This window comes from Sceloporus occidentalis, unplaced genomic scaffold, assembly GCF_023333645.1.
Source record: "Sceloporus occidentalis isolate IW3139 unplaced genomic scaffold, rSceOcc1.0.p SCAF_9, whole genome shotgun sequence".
Classification (NCBI taxonomy): domain Eukaryota; kingdom Metazoa; phylum Chordata; class Lepidosauria; order Squamata; family Phrynosomatidae; genus Sceloporus; species Sceloporus occidentalis.
In genome coordinates this window covers 24,914,327-24,931,430 of record NW_028316989.1, presented here as the reverse complement: position 1 = coordinate 24,931,430, position 17,104 = coordinate 24,914,327, and the positions used below count along the sequence as shown (strand labels likewise).

The 17,104-nt window shown below is 52.6% G+C and overlaps 1 protein-coding gene across 2 annotated transcripts; it reads left to right on the top strand.

The window, feature by feature from the left end:
* Positions 1–93: 93 nt before the first annotated feature.
* On the top strand, positions 94–16,431 carry VPS11 (VPS11 core subunit of CORVET and HOPS complexes). 2 transcript variants are annotated; one of them, XM_089537842.1, is made up of 16 exons: positions 97–346; positions 1,208–1,352; positions 1,895–2,030; positions 3,100–3,263; positions 3,364–3,611; positions 3,768–3,969; positions 4,250–4,401; positions 4,771–4,957; positions 11,609–11,752; positions 12,436–12,624; positions 13,031–13,192; positions 13,462–13,601; positions 14,070–14,272; positions 14,626–14,797; positions 15,176–15,398; positions 15,527–16,431. In XM_089537842.1, the coding sequence occupies exons 1-16, from the start codon at positions 207–209 to the stop codon at positions 15,689–15,691; spliced, it is 2,772 nt and encodes a 923-aa protein (XP_089393968.1). In that variant the 5' UTR covers positions 97–206; the 3' UTR covers positions 15,692–16,431. The 2 variants fall into 2 exon arrangements, with proteins under 2 accessions (XP_089393969.1, XP_089393968.1); XM_089537843.1 differs by lacking the exon at positions 15,176–15,398 and having other exon boundaries at positions 94–346; positions 15,527–15,613.
* Positions 16,432–17,104: the final 673 nt, after the last annotated feature.

Sequence of the window (17,104 nt, the reverse complement as noted above, 5' to 3'; positions counted from 1 at the left end):
GGAGAGCGTCATTGGCTGCTCCGGGAGAGGGGGTGGGGCCCCGGCCCGCAGCGCCCCGCCCCTCCCGCCGTCCCAGAAAGGGGCGTGTCTGGGGAACCTAGCAAGGGAAAGAAACGGGAAGTAGAAGCGCCGCGGCGGAAGTTGCGCTGTCACCTGACCGGCCAGACTTCCGCCCTCCTCCTCCTCATCTCTCCTGAGGGGCCAAGATGGCGGCCTACTTGCAGTGGCGACGCTTCGCCTTCTTCGACCGGGAGACGCTCGTCCCGCCCGACGGAAGGAACGTCCTTTTGCCGCCCGGAATCACCGTCTGCGACTCGGGACGCGGCAGCCTCGTCTTCGGGGATATCCTTCGCGTCGGGAGGGCGGGGAAGGGAGCGAGCGAGAAAGGGGTCTTCCATTGCAGCCCTCAGAATCCCAGGGCAGAGTAAGAGCAATGGTAACAATTAGGTTGGAAGGAGTGAGTTTCCATGTTAATCTGTGTATCGCTCCGTTCTTGAATAGGCAAGGAGGGTTTGTGTCTGGCTCATTAGGGGCCCATTGTCCATACACAGATTAACATGGAAATCGCTCCTCCCAACCTAGAGTCACATATGTATATAAATGCCCCACTCTCTTCCATGGCAGCATTCTCTGAAGAGGCCAGCCACAGACACTGGTGGAACGGCAGGAATAAACTCTCCCAGAACACAGCCACATTGCCCGAAAAACCCACACAAAAACTATGGCTGCTGGCCATGAAAGCCTTTGACTTCCCACAGAGCAGTGGCTGAAACTGTTAGGAAAGAGGTTTCACCTAAATGTTAGTGTGAACCTCCTGATGGTGAGAGCCCTTTGGCATTGGAGAGCATTGCCTCAGTAGGCGATGGACCCTTCTTCACTGCGGGCCTCTCTCAGGGTGCTTTGCCTGTGGGTTCCTTAACAGCAGGCATTGGAGAGCATCAGACGGCCATTGGTGTCTCTGCTAACTCCATGGTTGTGTGAGCTCTAACGCAGGCCTGCTATTGGCAATCCAAGCATATGCGTTCCGTGTCTGAATGAGAAGCGATTTGGGAACCCCTGTATACACACCTTCGGGGTGAAGTTACATCTTGAAGAAGGCAGTGTTTGAATGGGAAAGAATAAACATTTTATAAACTAAGCTTTTTAGCCCCTTTTAATGTTGTTGCTCCCATTTACATGGAAGATCCCTTAATTAAGGTCCACATATGGAAGGTCAGATATGGTTCTTACCACGTTCACTGGAACTCAGTAGCTTCCAGGCCTATAAACTGAGAGTGACGCACCTCTTCCAGCTGAAGCAGCACAGCATCTTGGCTTCTGTGGGCGAAGATGAGGAAGGAGTTAACCCTTTGGTACGTTGGAGCGGGGCCAGTTCACCTTTTTAATGAAATGAAAGTCATGTGCAGTTACTGTAGCTGCAGGGAAAGACGTTTTATGTTTCTCTGACAAGGCTGAAAAATGTTCAGGCCTCTGGTTGCCAGTACGTTTGGGGCCACTTTCTGGAAACTGTCAATATTTATTTTGTATTTAAAATTCTAATAAGGTGGCTAGGAATTTGGACAAGTGTAGTAGGCTTAATTGTGATCAAGCAAAAGAAAACCAACTTGACTCAATGTGCTTGCTGAGGCTTTCTTTGTTGCTCTTGCGCCTTCAGTTTCTTGACTTGGAGTTTTGCCTTGCAGTGGTTTTCCATCTGAGGGTAACCTCAGGCATGTATCTGCAGCCCTTGCCTTGCTCAGTAGCTGCAGTTACAGTTGCAATCACAGGTTCAGAGATTCCTCTCAGAAGGGGCAAACAAATACCTTTTGTGCACAGCAGCATTTAAATCTCTAAGTAAAAAGGGTGTTTCTCCTTGGTGTGGTTTTCCTGACCATAAAGTTCATGTGGTTTGTAGGTCAAAGTCTGGAACCTAGAGAAGCGCGATGGTGGGAATCCTCTGTGCACTAGGATTTTCCCTGCAATTCCTGGCAACAAGCCCACAGTTGTGTCCTGCCTCACAGTCCATGAGAATCTCAACTTCATGGCTATTGGTAAGCAGAATCAAAATTGTTACAGTGAGCTGCAGTCATTCAAAACGAGTCTTGTGCAGGGAGAAGAGCTTGTGAAGGGGCTGTCATCATTCTTGAGAAAATGCTTAGTTTTCATGTTGATAGAATTTAACTTTCTACTGGGTTGATTTAATCACTGACTAGAAATGCTGTGTGCAGTGTAACACTCTCTTCTTCATCTGAGGTCATCTCGGCCTCAGAGGGAGCCATCAGGCGGACCCAGCAACATCGGAGACTGCCTGAAGGAAGAGGCCCCTCCCTCCTCAACTGTCATCTCGGCCTCAGAGGGAGCCATCAGTCAGACACAGCAACATCTTGGACTGCCTGAAGGAAGAGGCCCCTCCCTCTTCAACTGTCATCTCGGCCTCAGAGGGAGCCATCAGGCAGACACAGCAACATCGGGGACTGCCTGAAGGAAGAGGCCCCTCCCTCCTCAACTGTCATCTCGGCCTCAGAGGGAGCCATCAGGCAGACCTAGCAACATCGGGGACTGCCTGAAGGAAGAGGCCCCTCCCTCCTCAACTGTCATCTCGGCCTCAGAGGGAGCCATCAGGCAGACCCAGCAACATCGGGGACTGCCTGAAGGAAGAGGCCCCTCCCTCCTCAACTGTCATCTCGGCCTCAGAGGGAGCCATCAGGCAGACCCAGCAACATCGGGGACTGCCTGAAGGAAGAGGCCCCTCCCTCCTCAACTGTCATCTCGGCCTCAGAGGGAGCCATCAGGCAGACCCAGCAACATCGGGGACTGCCTGAAGGAAGAGGCCCCTCCCTCCTCAACTGTCATCTCGGCCTCAGAGGGAGCCATCAGGCAGACCCAGCAACATCTTGGACTGCCTGAAGGAAGAGGCCCCTCCCTCCTCAACTGTCATCTCGGCCTCAGAGGGAGCCATCAGGCAGACCCAGCAACATCAGGGACTGCCTGAAGGACGAGACTTCTCCCTCCTTTAACTGTATTTTGTATTGTATTACGATTTTACTGTACACCGCTATGATCATCGCGGAATAGCGGTCTATAAATAAAACATATTATTATTATTATTATCTGCCATAGGTTTCACTGATGGGAGTGTGGTGCTCACAAAAGGAGACATCACAAGAGATCGGCACAGTAAGACTCAGATACTTCATGAGGGCAGTTATCCAGTTACAGGCCTCGCCTTTCGCCAGTCTGGAAAAACAACCCATCTCTTTGTTGCCACCACTGAGAACATCCAGGTGAGAAGCTTGGTTGAGCTTGGATGTGGGAGTCAAAGCTGGGCCAACTTCTTTGTCAGCTTCAGAACTTCATTGCTGCCTTTTCCTTGTGGCTTTGCAGTGTTACACGCTCTCAGTAAAGGACTACCCACAGCTTGAGCTGGACACACAGGGCTGTGGTCTGCGCTGCTCCACACTCAGTGATCCCTCCCAAGACCTCCAGTTCATTGTGGCAGGAGACGAATGTGTCTATCTCTACCAGCCAGATGAACGTGGGCCCTGTTTTGCCTTTGAGGGCCAAAAGCTGATTACCCACTGGTATCGTGGATATCTTGTTGTTGTGTCCAAGGACCGGAAGACATCTCCAAAGTAAGTCTCTTTCAAGGCAGAGTACTATTTTTATCACCATCCTAGTGCACATGCTGTAACTCTTTTTTGAACTGTTAATTGAAACCATGAATAGGGTCTCCTAGCCTCTTTGCATGTATGAAAGATGTTCCTCACTCTTGCTCCTCTGTGTTCCAGGTCTGAATTTGCTGGGAATGACCCACAAAACTCTGACAAGCAAATCCTGAACATCTATGACTTGGGCAACAAGTTCATTGCATACAGCTCCAGCTTTGATGATGTAGTGGATGTCCTGGCTGAGTGGGGGTGCCTGTATGTGCTGACTAGAGATGGGAAGCTCCATGTGTTGCAGGAGAAAGATACGCAAACCAAGCTCGAGGTAAGAGAGCCCAGCTTGTTCTGTTGTGCTTGATTGGTGTCAGAGAGGCATAAAGCTCTTGGGCAGGAGGCATGTGGAGCATGTTGCCTGCTTGGCTTTCTGGGAAGCCTGATTTGAGTCCACCTAGGAGTTGGAAGCTGTTCTGGAACCAGCTTCTGTGACAAGAGCCTTGACAAATACTGGCAGTCCAAGGAGGAAGAAGCAGCGGATTGGAGCTCCTGCTCTTAGATATGTTTATCTTAAGAACCATCATTGTTAGCCAAAGCTTCTTTCCCAACAGATGCTCTTCAAGAAGAACCTCTTTGAAATGGCCATTAACTTGGCCCGCAGTCACCACCTGGACAGCGATGGCTTGTCTGAGATCTTCCGCCAGTATGGAGACCATCTGTACAACAAGGGCAACCATGATAGTGCCATTCAGCAGTACATCCGGTAAGTCCACTGCTTTGTCCAGTGCGGGTGGGGGGGTCTCCACAGGGCTCTTCACTTGATGGAGTTTAGAATTAAGCCCAAGCAAGGCCTTACTGCCTGGAGGAAAACTGGAATCTGCAGAGTCTGCTTTCCTGTTCTTACTGCTTTATTTGTTAAGCAGTCATGGGATGGAAAATAAGCCCACCCCAGAACTTCACCAGTGGGGGTTGCTGTGGCTCCTCAGTTGTTCATTAGAGACATCTTAGGAAACAACATCTTTTTGATTTGTAGTCGAGATGCTGGGGGTTGTGTGTACTTTCCTGGTATCCTCCTCTTATGTGGCTTCAGGTAACTGGGAGGAGAGTCCTGATAAGCCCCTTTACTCCTTAGCACCATTGGGAAGCTAGAGCCATCCTATGTCATCCGTAAGTTCTTGGATGCTCAGCGGATACACAACCTGACAGCCTACTTGCAGATGCTGCACCTGCAGTCTTTGGCTAATGCTGACCACACAACGCTGTTGCTGAACTGCTACACGAAGCTGAAGGACATCTCCAAGCTAGAAGAGTTTATCAAGGTGCAGTTGAAAGAGTGGGGAGTTGGGAAATTGGGCACAAGGGGTTGGAGGTTGGGAAGTTCCTTTCCTCCTTCTCCATTATGCTATGACTCAATAAATTTAATGCTCTGTTCCCCTTAAAGTGATTACAGAGTGATTTATAGTAAGTAATGCCAATTTATGGGGTATTAAAACAGAGAAAGGGGTATGTACAGTGTATAACTAGTCTGTCTTCTTCGTGGTCTCTGCGAATCATACAAATGGGTTTCACTGCGCCTGCGCAGTGCTGTTCAGAAACTTCTGGAATCACTGGGCAAAGTTTACTTTGCAACATATAGAAACTTTTTGGCGGTAACTCCGCCCACCCGTTATAAGGCCCCTGCCTTCCCGCTCTTTTCCCCAGTTCCTTTTTTCCGCCGCGCTAGCTGCTTCAGGGAACTTCGCTCGCTTTAGCTTGCATTTGGAATCACTTTCGCTTTTGACCTCGGACCGTCTCTTGACCATTCTTTGTCTCCCGCGCCTGGTAACTTCGAACTCTCGGACTGTTGACCTCGTTTCCGGACTTTCCCTTTCAATTTGACGACTTCGGAAAATGCCTGCGCCATTTAAGAAGTGTGATGTCTGCGGGGGCAAGGTGCCCATCCAGGACCCGCACTCCTCCTGCCTTTTCTGCTTGGGCAAGGACCATGATACGAAGGCTTGCCCGCTCTGCAAGTCCCTCTCATCCCAGGCTCGCAAGAACCGTGAGTCCCGGCTGACTTCAGCCATCGCTCTGGGCAAGGTTCAGGAGGGAGGCCCCCGTCCATCATCGGCTCCTTCGGCTCCACCGCCTGCCTCAACTTCCTGGGCGAGTGTGTCCAGTGTGGTGTGTGCCCCGCCAATGGCAGGATCGTCCACCACCACCGATGTGGCCCGTGGTTCACACAAACCCAGTGCCACCAACAAGCCCTCCAAGCGCCCCCACAAGCAGTCGGGGACTGAGGATACTGAGTCCAGGGCGAAATCCGGGAGGAAGCCGTCCCCGGAGGGCTCGCGCGCGAAGGATCGCGTGGAGGCGGAGGTCTCGTCAGTCCTGACTCCGTCCTCCAAGGTGGTGTCGAAGGCATCTCGCCATGCCTCCAAGCTGCCCGAGACGGGGGCATCCTCTTCGGGGAAGGCTGCACCGGTGGAAAAGGCAAAGACATCTAAGCCTCAATCCACGGGAGCCGTTGTCCTGCTGGACCTGCCGGACAACCCTTTCTTCCCCCCCCCCCTCCCCGAGGATCGGGCTGAGACGCTGCAGTCTAAAAAGAGGCACCACAAGGAGGCAGCTGAAGGCTCCGCACCAAAGAGGTCCAAGCCCTCCAACGACCACACCGGGTCGGAGGTCTCCTCCAAGGGAAAGGAGCGCGCTTCCCACAAGCAACGCTCCCCATCGAAGAAGGCTCCAACACCAGCCTCTTTGCGCCCTGATGGCTCCTCCGCCTCGCATGCGGCCACTCTCCTGGACACACCGCTGCCGTCGACGGTCGACTTCGCCCGCGCCGATGCGGAAGCAGCTGATCTCCCTCGGAGAGTGTCACTTCCTCCTTCAATCCATTCGGAGGTTGACGAACCGATGGAGAGGGACACTGACATGTTTTTTGACGCCGAATCCGGGAGATACTACATGTCAGTGCCGAGGGAGACCGCCTTCAGGGAGTTCACCCGGCTCAACCTGCACCCGGTGGCCCCCCAAGATGACGAGCCTGCTCCTTCGCATACGACGGCCTCAGCCTCTGCACCACGCCGCTCCCCGACGGAGCCATTGGCCCTGCAGATCCCGGCGCATCCAGCAACTCGAGTCAGGGTCCCGGAAAGAGGTGCATGGCCGGGTGCCCACGCCGCCCTCCATCCTGCTGCTGCCCTCCCTCGAGTCCATTGTCCGGAGGTCGTGGGATGCGCCAGCTTCCCTCGTCGGATTGTCCAGGAAGATCGAGTCCCTTTACCGGATCTCCCCGTCGAGTTGCTCTTGGTTGGCCGAACACCCCAAGCAGAACTCGGCGATCGTGGAGGGGGCTCAGCAGGGCTTCATCCCCAAACAGGCAACTTCCCCAGTCGACCGGGAAGCGAAGAAAGTTGATGGTCTGGCCAAGAAGGCCTACTCAGCAGCGGCCCTCGCAGTCAAGGCCATCAACTATAACGCCTGCATGGGGGCGTACATCCAGACCTTCATGGAGGGGATCTCGCCACTCGTCCCGGACGTCCCAGACGAAACCCAGCGACGCCTGGTAGAGATCCGTGATGAGGCCCATTCGATTGGCAGCTGGCTCATCACCGCCTCCAGAAACGTGGCTGACTGTGCGGGACGGGCAATGTCGGCATCGTTGGCTCTGCGCCGGCATGCGTGGCTGAGGGGTTCGGACCTCAATGCCAACGTCAAGTCAGCCATAGAGGACATGCCCCTGGATGGTAGCGGCCTCTTCCACACCGAGACCGACGAGTGCCTGAACCGCAAGTTCAGAATGAAGGCGGCGGCGAAGAAGCACGGGATGTCATCGGCTCCCATCTCGCCCTTCAGAAAGAGGCAGCGCCCCTGGCAGCTGCAAGGTCAGTCACAGGGGACCTTCCAACAAGACCGGCAACCTCAGCAGCAGGGCTCCCAAAGACACCGGTACCCCTCTCAGTCCTCCTCCTCTGGCCGTCGCAACTTTCCTTCCCGGTACCGAAAGTCCCGCCGGCAGGATACCGACCAGGGGAAGAAGAGAGCCTGAAGGGTTGCAGCGCGCTTTGTCTCTCCTTCTCTTTTCTTTTTGGACATTTTAAGGCCCTTTGTCACCACCTGGGCCTCCATTACAACGGACTCGTGGGCCCTCAACATCGTCCATAGGGGTTCTGCCCTCGAGTTCTAAGAGCTCCTCCCAACCGGAGCCTTCATGTCCACTCACCCCTCGGACACCCTTCTCGACGAAGTGCGCACTTTGCTGGACAAGGGGGCAATCTCCCCTTTATCGCCCGAACAATGCTCCAGGGCTTTTTTCTCCAGGTACTTCACGGTACTGAAGGCGGATGGGGGCATCAGACCCATCTTGGACTTGAGGGAGTTGAACTTTTTCCTTGAATACCGCCGGTTCCGGATGGTAAACTTGGCTTCTATTCTGCCGCTTCTCCACCAGGGCCTGTGGTTCGCGACGGTCGACTTGAAGGATATCTACTTCCACATCGGAATTCGAGAGTCCCACCGGAGATTCCTTGCCTTCGCCGTCGGCTCCACCGCGTACCACTACAACGTGCTCCCCTTTGGCCTTGTCACGGCTCCGAGGGTCTTCACGAAGTGAATGGCACCAGTGGTGGCATACCTTCATCAGAAGTGCTACGCAGTCTTCCCTTACCTGGACGACTGGTTGTTTGCCGCCGACTCACAGGAGGAGCTCCGAGAGGCAGTCTCATTCGCCTTGCACCTTTTGGACTCCCTCGGATTGGTCGTCAACGAAGAGAAGTCCCACTTCACTCCGACCACACAGGCCAAGTTCATCGGAGCCATCCTCGACTCCGAAAGATGCTCCGCCTTTCCCCCTCCGGATCGTTTCCAGGCATTGGTGGCATCGCTGAGGCCTTGCATCTCTCACAGAAGGGTGAGGGCCAGAGACGTCCAAATGGCTCTGGGCCACATGGCGTCAACGACGTTTGTGACACCGTGGGCAAGGCTTCGCCTCCGACCGCTGCAGTCCTGGTTCCTCTCAGTCTTCTCTCCGATGGAGGACCCTCCGTCCAAGTGGCTCACGGTACCGAGACCGGTGGCCGCTTCACTGAGATGGTGGCTGGACGGCCTCAACGTCTGCATCGGGATGCCCTTCCATCAACCTCAGCCTCAATTGACTTTGACAACCGATGCTTCCCTGGAAGGCTTGGGCGCCCACCTGCTCGACCTGGTTGTCAAGGACAAGTGGTCGACCCAGGACAAGCATTTCCACATCAATGCTTTGGAGATGCTCGCAGTCGAAAAGGCTTTGAGGGCATTCGAATTCACTGTCGCAGGCAAGGTGGTCCTCCTGAGGACGGACAACACCACCGTGATGTATTACATCAACAAACAGGGAGGCACCAGATCCAAGACTCAGCTCGAGATCACTCTCCGCATTTGGGACTGGTGCGTCCAGAGACAGGTGCTCCTCCAGGCGATTCACCTTCCAGGAGAGGACAATGAGTTGGCGGACCGCCTAAGCAGATCCCCTTCGGTGTGCCACGAGTGGAGGCTCCATCCGGAGACGGTCAGCGACCTGTTTGATCGGTGGGGAACCCCCCAAGTCGACCTCTTTGCGACCAAATGGAACAGCCACTGTCCCCAGTTCTGCTCCAGGAGGCGAATGGACGGATCCCTCGGAGACGCGTTCGCCTTCCTTTGGACGGGAGAGCTGCTCTATGCCTTCCCTCCCCTCTCGTCATCAGGGTGGTGTCCAAGATGACAACGGACCGTTCGGATGCGATCCTAATCACTCCGTGGTGGCCGAGACAGCCCTGGTTTGCATCCCTTCTCCACCTCTCCAAGAGATGCTTCCTCCGCCTCGACTTCCGTCCGGACCTGCTGTCAATCCAGGACGGCCGGATTCTGCACCCGGTCATCGAGAGCCTGCCGCTTGTGGCTTGGAGAATCCAGTCCTAGCCTCACTACCTGACTCGGTGAGGACGGTGATCCTGGCTGCGCAGAAGCCATCCACCCAGCGGTCCTATGCCCTGAAGTGGAGGAGGTTTAGCTTCTTCCTTGATCGAAAGGGCTTGTCTCCTGCTCAAGTTTCCACTCCAGTGGTGCTGGAGTTTTTGATGGCACTTTTGGATGAGGGGTTGTGCCTCACATCCATCAAGTGCTACCTCTCTGCCATCTGTTCCAGGTACCAATTTGAGGGGAGGACTTCCTTCTTTAGGGACCCCCTTGGTGAAGGGGTTCCTGAAGGGATGTGCCAACCTGCACCCTCCTGTGTTGGTACCGGCCCCGGCTTGGAGGCGGTGCTGGCCGCGCTCCAATCCAACCCCTTTGAACCGATGGCCACAGCGGACTTGAGACTACTGACTTGGAAAACCGCTTTTCTTGTGGCCATCACCTCTGCCCACCGTGCGGGTGAACTCTGTGCCTTGCGGAGGGACCAGCCCTTCCTGAGGTTTCACAAGGACAAGGTGGTCCTTCAGACAGACATTACTTTTTTGCCTAAGGTTGTGTCTGCTTTCCACATGTGCCAGGACATTGTGTTGCCTACTCTCGCTTCCAATCCGACTTCGGATGCGGAGTGAAGCCTGCACTCTCTTGATGTCAGGAGAGCGCTGGCGTTTTACCTGGACAGAACTGCTGCCTCCAGTCGGTCCAAGAGACTTTTCCAATGCTACTCGGAGCCGAAGAAGGGGTTGCCCGTGTCTGCGCAGAGGTTTTCCAAATGGGTGGCTGGTACCATCCACCTCTGCTATGAACTGTTGGGCAAACCTCTCCCTGGCAGGGTTCGGTCCCACTCCACGAGAGCAGTGTCAGCATTCTCTGCATTCCTGTCGGGTATTCCCTTGGAGGATGTCTGTAAGACTGCTGTTTGGTCCCAGCCATTGATTTTTATAAAGCACTATAGGCTGGACACCAGAGCCATCCGAGACGCAGCTTTCGGGAGGGCTGTGTTGGTTTCAGGGTTGCATTGATTGCACTACTGATGGTTTGTGTTTTCAGCATTTATGTACATAATGCCACTGTTTACATTCTGTTGAATGTTGATTTGCACAATTCCAATGGGACTGGTCTTGCATCACCTTTGATCCCCTTCTCAGGTTTTGCAATGTTATTGCTGTGTTGAGTTTTTATGCATGAACAAAAGACTGACTCTTTTTATGGTTCAAGGTGTTTATTGTTGCAATAAATATACCCTTGGTTTACCATAGCTTTGGTTTCAGGACACTCCCTCCACCGCTTACCTAAGCTTGTCAGTCTAAACCCATTTGTATGATTCGCAGAGACCACGAAGAAGAAGGACAGGTTGCTTACCTGTAACAGTATTTCTTCAAGTGGTCATCTGCGAATACATACAAATCCCACCCGTCCATCCTCTCAGTGTCCTGCTCTTATTGGCTCTTCTATCGCCTGCTTGGCGGAAAAACTGCGGAACTGGGGAAAAGAGCGGGAAGACAGGGGCCTTATAACGGGTGGGCGGAGTTACCGCCAAAAAGTTTCTATATGTTGCAAAGTAAACTTTGCCCAGTGATTCCAGAAGTTTCCAAACAGCACTGCGCAGGCGCAGTGAAACCCATTTGTATGTATTCGCAGATGACCACTCGAAGAAATACTGTTACAGGTAAGCAACCTGTCCGTCTGGTGCTTGTGTTCCCAAGGGGTAGGTTCTCCTGAAATCAAATTAAACCTCTCTCTGGGGTGGGTGGTACTTTCCTTTAATCCCCAAATTTGGAAGCATTAGGCAGTTTCCCTTTGAAAGGAGCGAAAGCAGAGGCAGCTGGTCCCATCTTTCAAGTGGGAGCATTGTGTGGCTGTTGAGGGCAAGAAGGGCCAATATGTTCTCCTTCCCTTATAGGATTAGGCTCCTGTTGGCATCCTCCTCCAGGCACATGGGCAGGGTGGGCCATGAATCCACATAAGTAGGTTTGGATTGGTCTGCCTTTGCAGATGGCTTCCCATATGGGGCTGGATGCCTAATTCAGGTCCCACTGCAACATGTGTCTCTCATGCAGACAAGCGAGAGTGAGGTGCATTTTGATGTGGAGACAGCCATCCGGGTCCTGCGCCAAGCAGGCTGTTACTCCCATGCCGTCTACCTGGCTGAGAAGCATGCACACCACGAGTGGTACCTCAAGATCCAGCTGGAGGATATCAAAGTGAGTCCATCTTATACCTCTAGCTGATGAAGCAGACATTTTTAAGATTATATCTAGGTCAGGGGTGCGAATTGTGCAGTCCCAAGATACTGTTAAACTGCAAATCCTAGCATTCTGGATTTATGTTGGCTAGGGCTACTAGGAGTTGCAGTTCCCCAGCATCCAGTGGACCACATAGTTCTCCCCTGATCCAAGTCCTAGAAAAACATGAGCAGTTTGCTATATTTCTCCGTTATTTTCTCTTCTGATAGATGTTTCTAGTTCCAAATGTGTGTGTAACTTGGAAAACATGAGCTGTTTTCCTGCATGGCAAATGAAGAAAGGGTTGACTGGCATGGGAGCATGGGCACCTCTCAGCCTCTTCCCCATGACTTTTTCATTTGTCCAGATAGACACAGTGTTTTCATTTTTAAAAGGATTGGGGCCATCAAGTTTGGCAGCAGCAAATACTTTTAAAATGATGTTGTCTCCATTTAGAGGCTTGGCAGAAAGATCTTATTTCATTGCTGTGGTGGAGAAAAACTGAGGTTGCCTTGCTGCCTTATTCTGACCCCCACGTATTTGGAAATGGGATGAGAGGCCTGCATTTGCTTCTGATATTTGCTGAGCCTCTTTTGCTGTGACAGCCACATTTAAACCCCAAATGAGGTTTTTTTCTTTGCCCCCCCCCCCATGCCTGACAGAACTACCAGGAGGCTCTGCGCTACATTGGCAAGCTACCCTTTGAGCAGGCCGAGAGCAACATGAAGCGCTATGGCAAGATCCTTATGCATCATGTTCCACATGAGACAACAGAGCTCCTCAAGGTCCTGTGCACAGACTATCGGCCAGCAGGAGATCGCGAGGGCCCTGGAGGGCTGGAAGGAAGGAAGGTATGACATGGGGTATTAGCCACAAAAATACTGAGTGAAATATTTGGTTTAAAGGGGGGCAAGTGGTAGTAACGTGCAGAGATACCAAGGGAAGAAGCACCATCTCTAAAGGTTGGAAGGGAAGATGCCCTGGGCATGTTGGGATACAGGGAAAGGTGTGCATAGTGAGAATGCCCATGATGGAGTGCCACATTGTCAGAATCGGGGTGGTTCTGCCCGGTTGCTTTTCATAGAAGTCACCTCATCTGTGGGTGGCCTCCCATGCCCCTGAAGTTGTTCACTTGCACCCTGGGGACTCCACAGTGTTGAGGCTACTGGTAGGAAATGTTTGGCTGGGAGGACAGAGTCAGAAGGTGCTTGAGATACTGACTGCCTGCAGCCTGGCTTTTTTCTCCCTCCTGTCTAGGCCAACCCTGATGAGTTCATTCCCATTTTTGCCAACAATTCCCGGGAGCTAAAGGCCTTCCTGGAGCACATGTCGGAAGTGCAGCCTAACTCTCCGCAGGGAGTGTACGATACTCTTCTGGAGCTCCGCCTCCAGAACTGGGCCCATGAGCAGGATCCGCAGGTATGTTGTCTTTCTGCTCAGTGTACATGTCAATAGTACTAAATGGCCCGATTTTCTCCCTTTGCCAAGAGGAGATTCCTCACTAGTTTGCATCTGCAGCAAGGCCCCATGTGGGCCCATCTGGTTGGGTGTCCAGTGAATATGTTCTCTGACTCTGTTGGCAGCAAAAGAGGCTGGTTCCTTTTATCCTGTGCCCTCTTGCTCTGTTCTGATCCTGGCCTGGGAATGTCTCTCCTAATCCTTGATATCCTCTTGCCTTTTCCTTGCAGGCCAAAGAGAAACTGCACAATGAAGCCATTTCCTTGCTGAAGAGTGGGAAGTTCCAGAGTGTCTTTGACAAAGCTTTGGTGCTGTGCCAGATGCACAACTTCAAGGATGGCATCCTATACCTCTATGAACAGGGCAAGCTGTGAGTGCAGAGGAGTTGACGATCCTTGCCCAGATTGTAGAAGAGGAGGGAAGGAGGCAGTTCTGATTCTGATCAAGGAGGGAACAGCTTTAGGCCTAGCTTGAACCCCAAGTGCTGGGTATTATGCAATCATCTTTTTAAATGAGTTGGCTGGTGGTATAGAGCACATGCATATCAGGTTTGCAGAAGACATCAGATTGGATCAGGAGGGCTAATACCTGAAAGAATTTAAAATGACCTGGTTTGCAACAGTCGTCCATATATTACATTTAGGACGGGAAAATGAAACGCACAAGTAAAGGGTGGGTGGCACCTGGCTTGAAAGCAGCACAGGTGAAAAAGATTGATGTGTCGTAATAGACTACAAGGTAAACTTGAGTCAACAGTGTGATGCAGTGGCCAAAAAAGCAGGCAGGGAAGCATTTTACTGACTAAACAGACCTACTATTCTCCCCCTCTGCTCCCCAGCTTCCAGCAGATCATGCATTACCACATGCAGAATGAGCAATACAGGAAGGTGGTGGAGGTCTGTGAGCTGTATGGAGACCAAGAGGCCTGCCTGTGGGAACAAGCCCTTGGCTACTTCGCCCACAAGGAGGAGGACTGCAAGGAGTACATCACAGCTGTACTCAAGCACATTGAGACCAAGAACCTCATGCCACCTCTGCTGGGTGAGAGGAACAGAGGCCTGGGGCAGAGACCCACTTCTGGGGAGAGGGTGGGTGTGCCTGAATGAGTCTTTGGGGAGATGTCTTGAAATTTCAAGAGGCAGCTTGGCTTCCAGCTGTCAGTGCAGGGACTGCTTGACATCCAGGTGGTCTCTGTTGGAAGTGGGGGACACTGACATTCTGACATGAGCTTCCTGTATCTTTGGAATCAGAAGCTTGTGGCTTTGTGCATGTGTGCTTTGGAGACTTGCGTGCATGCACACACCCATGCCCAATGTGTGATTTTACTGACTTTAGCTTAGTCCTGTCTCCCTGATCCCCACCTTTCTATGCTGATGGGCTGCCTCATCTTCTAGTGGTGCAAACTCTGGCTCACAACTCCACGGCTACCTTGTCCGTCATTAAGGATTACCTGGTCAGCAAACTGCAGAGGCAGAGCCGACAGACCGAGCAGGACGAGCAGAGGATTCACAAATACCGGGAGGAGACCAAGAGGATTCGCCAAGAGATCGAGGAGCTCAAAATGAGGTAGCCATTGACCTTGTAGCTGGGATGGTGTTTGTCTTGTGCAGGTGGCCACCAGAGTGGTCAGTGCTGCTCCCCTGCCCTCTACCCATTGCCCCTTTCTCCATGGGAATGCAGTAGGGCCAGTTAGCCTGGTCTGACTCTTCTGAAAGGGTTGAGATCTTGTTGGAAAGGATGCTCAGCAGCCATTTTGAGCAGCTGGGTATGCTTCAGAGTATCAGTGCTGCTTTTCTTGCTGCCATGCTGGCCTTGGCATTTGGAACAGGGGAAGGGGATCTTGTGGCATTGGCTTGATGTCCCCAAGCAAAGCGGAATGTTGTGCTGGTGTTGCCTGTGTGTGTCTGTGTACTATGTCTTCCACTCCTTCCTTCCCGTCCCCAGCCCCAAGATCTTCCAGAAGACCAAGTGCAGCATCTGCACCAGTGCCCTGGAGCTGCCCTCAGTGCACTTTTTGTGCGGCCACTCCTTCCACCAGCATTGCTTTGAGAGCTACTCGGAGAGCGGCTCAGAGTGCCCCACCTGCCTGCCGGAGAACCGCAAGGTCATGGACATGATTCGTGCTCAAGAGCAGAAGCGAGACTTGCATGACCAGTTCCAGCACCAGGTGGGGAAACTACAACCCAGCTGGATTCCCCTCCATCTTTTGGCTCTTTGAAACCAGTGGTAACACCCCCCCTTCACCCTAAAACCATGTTCTGTTTTGTTATTTACCTCCTCTTCCTCCTCCTCTAGCTGAAATGCTCCAACGACAGCTTCTCCGTGGTTGCAGATTATTTTGGCCGGGGTGTTTTCAACAAACTCACCCTCATCACAGACCTCCCTCCAGGAAAGTCTGCCTCAGCTCTTGATGCAGGCTTGCAGCGGGACCTGCTGATACACACAAAGCGGAGCACCTAGATGCTGGTGGATGGATCGAGCGTCCCTTTGTCCTGGGATCTTTTAGACTTGCCAGTTATGGCCTGAGCCAACAGGGGATGGAAACTGGCTCAAGGTGGGCCTTCCTCCTGTCCTGGGAGCCTGTGGAATGCTCACTAGGATATCCTTGTAAAAACTTTGTTTGCCATGAAAGACGTTAAATAATTTGAAATGGGGAAGGTTCTTCTTGCCTCCCTCTTTGCTTTACTGTATCTCTGCTCACCTGCAAAGCCACAGGATGAAATTGGCCTCTGCAGGCACAAGCCAGAGACGGGACAAAGGTGGTTTGGGTGACAAAACTCTCCTCTTGAGAACAGCACCATCCCAGGGAAGTGTGGCCTTTTCTGTGACTTGGGAGGCAGACTTCCTTCCCTGTTTCATCAAGTCTTACTGTATAATGGCTCTGGGAAAGGGTGCCAGGTTGGGTTTCATGCCTGAGCCTCTGTGAGCTACTGTAACTCTGACCTGGAAAACAAACCTCAAACGTTTTGTCTCCTGGGGCTGAATACCTTGCCCTGTGTGAGGAGCTGGAGGAGTATTGCCCTAGTAAGGCACAAGAGTGGAAGTAAGCATGGGGCGTTGGATGTGGGAGCGGAGGAAGGGGCAAACAAGTTGGGTTCGAGTTGTAAATAGCCTCTGGCACTAATACCCCTGTGTAGTCCTTCCTTCCTTCCTTCCATGACATAAAACATGGCTTAAAGAGTATGTGTGTCGTCCTTTATTCACAAAGGTGACCTGTGGTTTCTCACTGTTGGGAGGAGCTGCTCCGGAAATGTAGTGAGGCCAGGGCCCTCCATGGCTGAGCATAGCGGAAGGGGTCTGCATGTGGGACCATGCCAGGGCTGTCGCTTGGGACTGTGACAGGTGACACCGCTGCTCCCCAGACATCTGCCTTTTGGCAGAGAGGGGTGTGGTGTTCCCCTTAGTCCCTGTAAAATGCTGGAGCTCAGCAGGAGAGACGGCTGAGGGAGTGGGGTGGGCCTCACCTGAACTTGGCTCTTGAAGGCAGTGGCTAAAGAAATTTAAAGGGGACTGACTCTCCCAGGATCCATCCAGAAGGAGGATGGATAACACATGTGGCAACAGCCACAACACCTGGACCAAATGCAGGGCCTAGGACTAACTTTAGTCCAATACCAATGCAGAAGCAATCCAGTTTGAGGCTGCTTTAACTGCCCTGGCTCAGCACTAGGGAATTCTGGGAACTGTAGTTTTGTGAGACATTGAGCTTTCTCTGTCAGAGCGGCTCTGGTGCCACAATAAAGTACAGCGTCTCAACCTGGGCTATTTCTACATAAATAAGGCTGTTTTTAAGCAGAGGCCTTGGACTGAGAGTTCCTGCATGGCCTCTGGGGGAAATCCATCCAACACCGTTTCTCTGACTCCCCTTTTGGC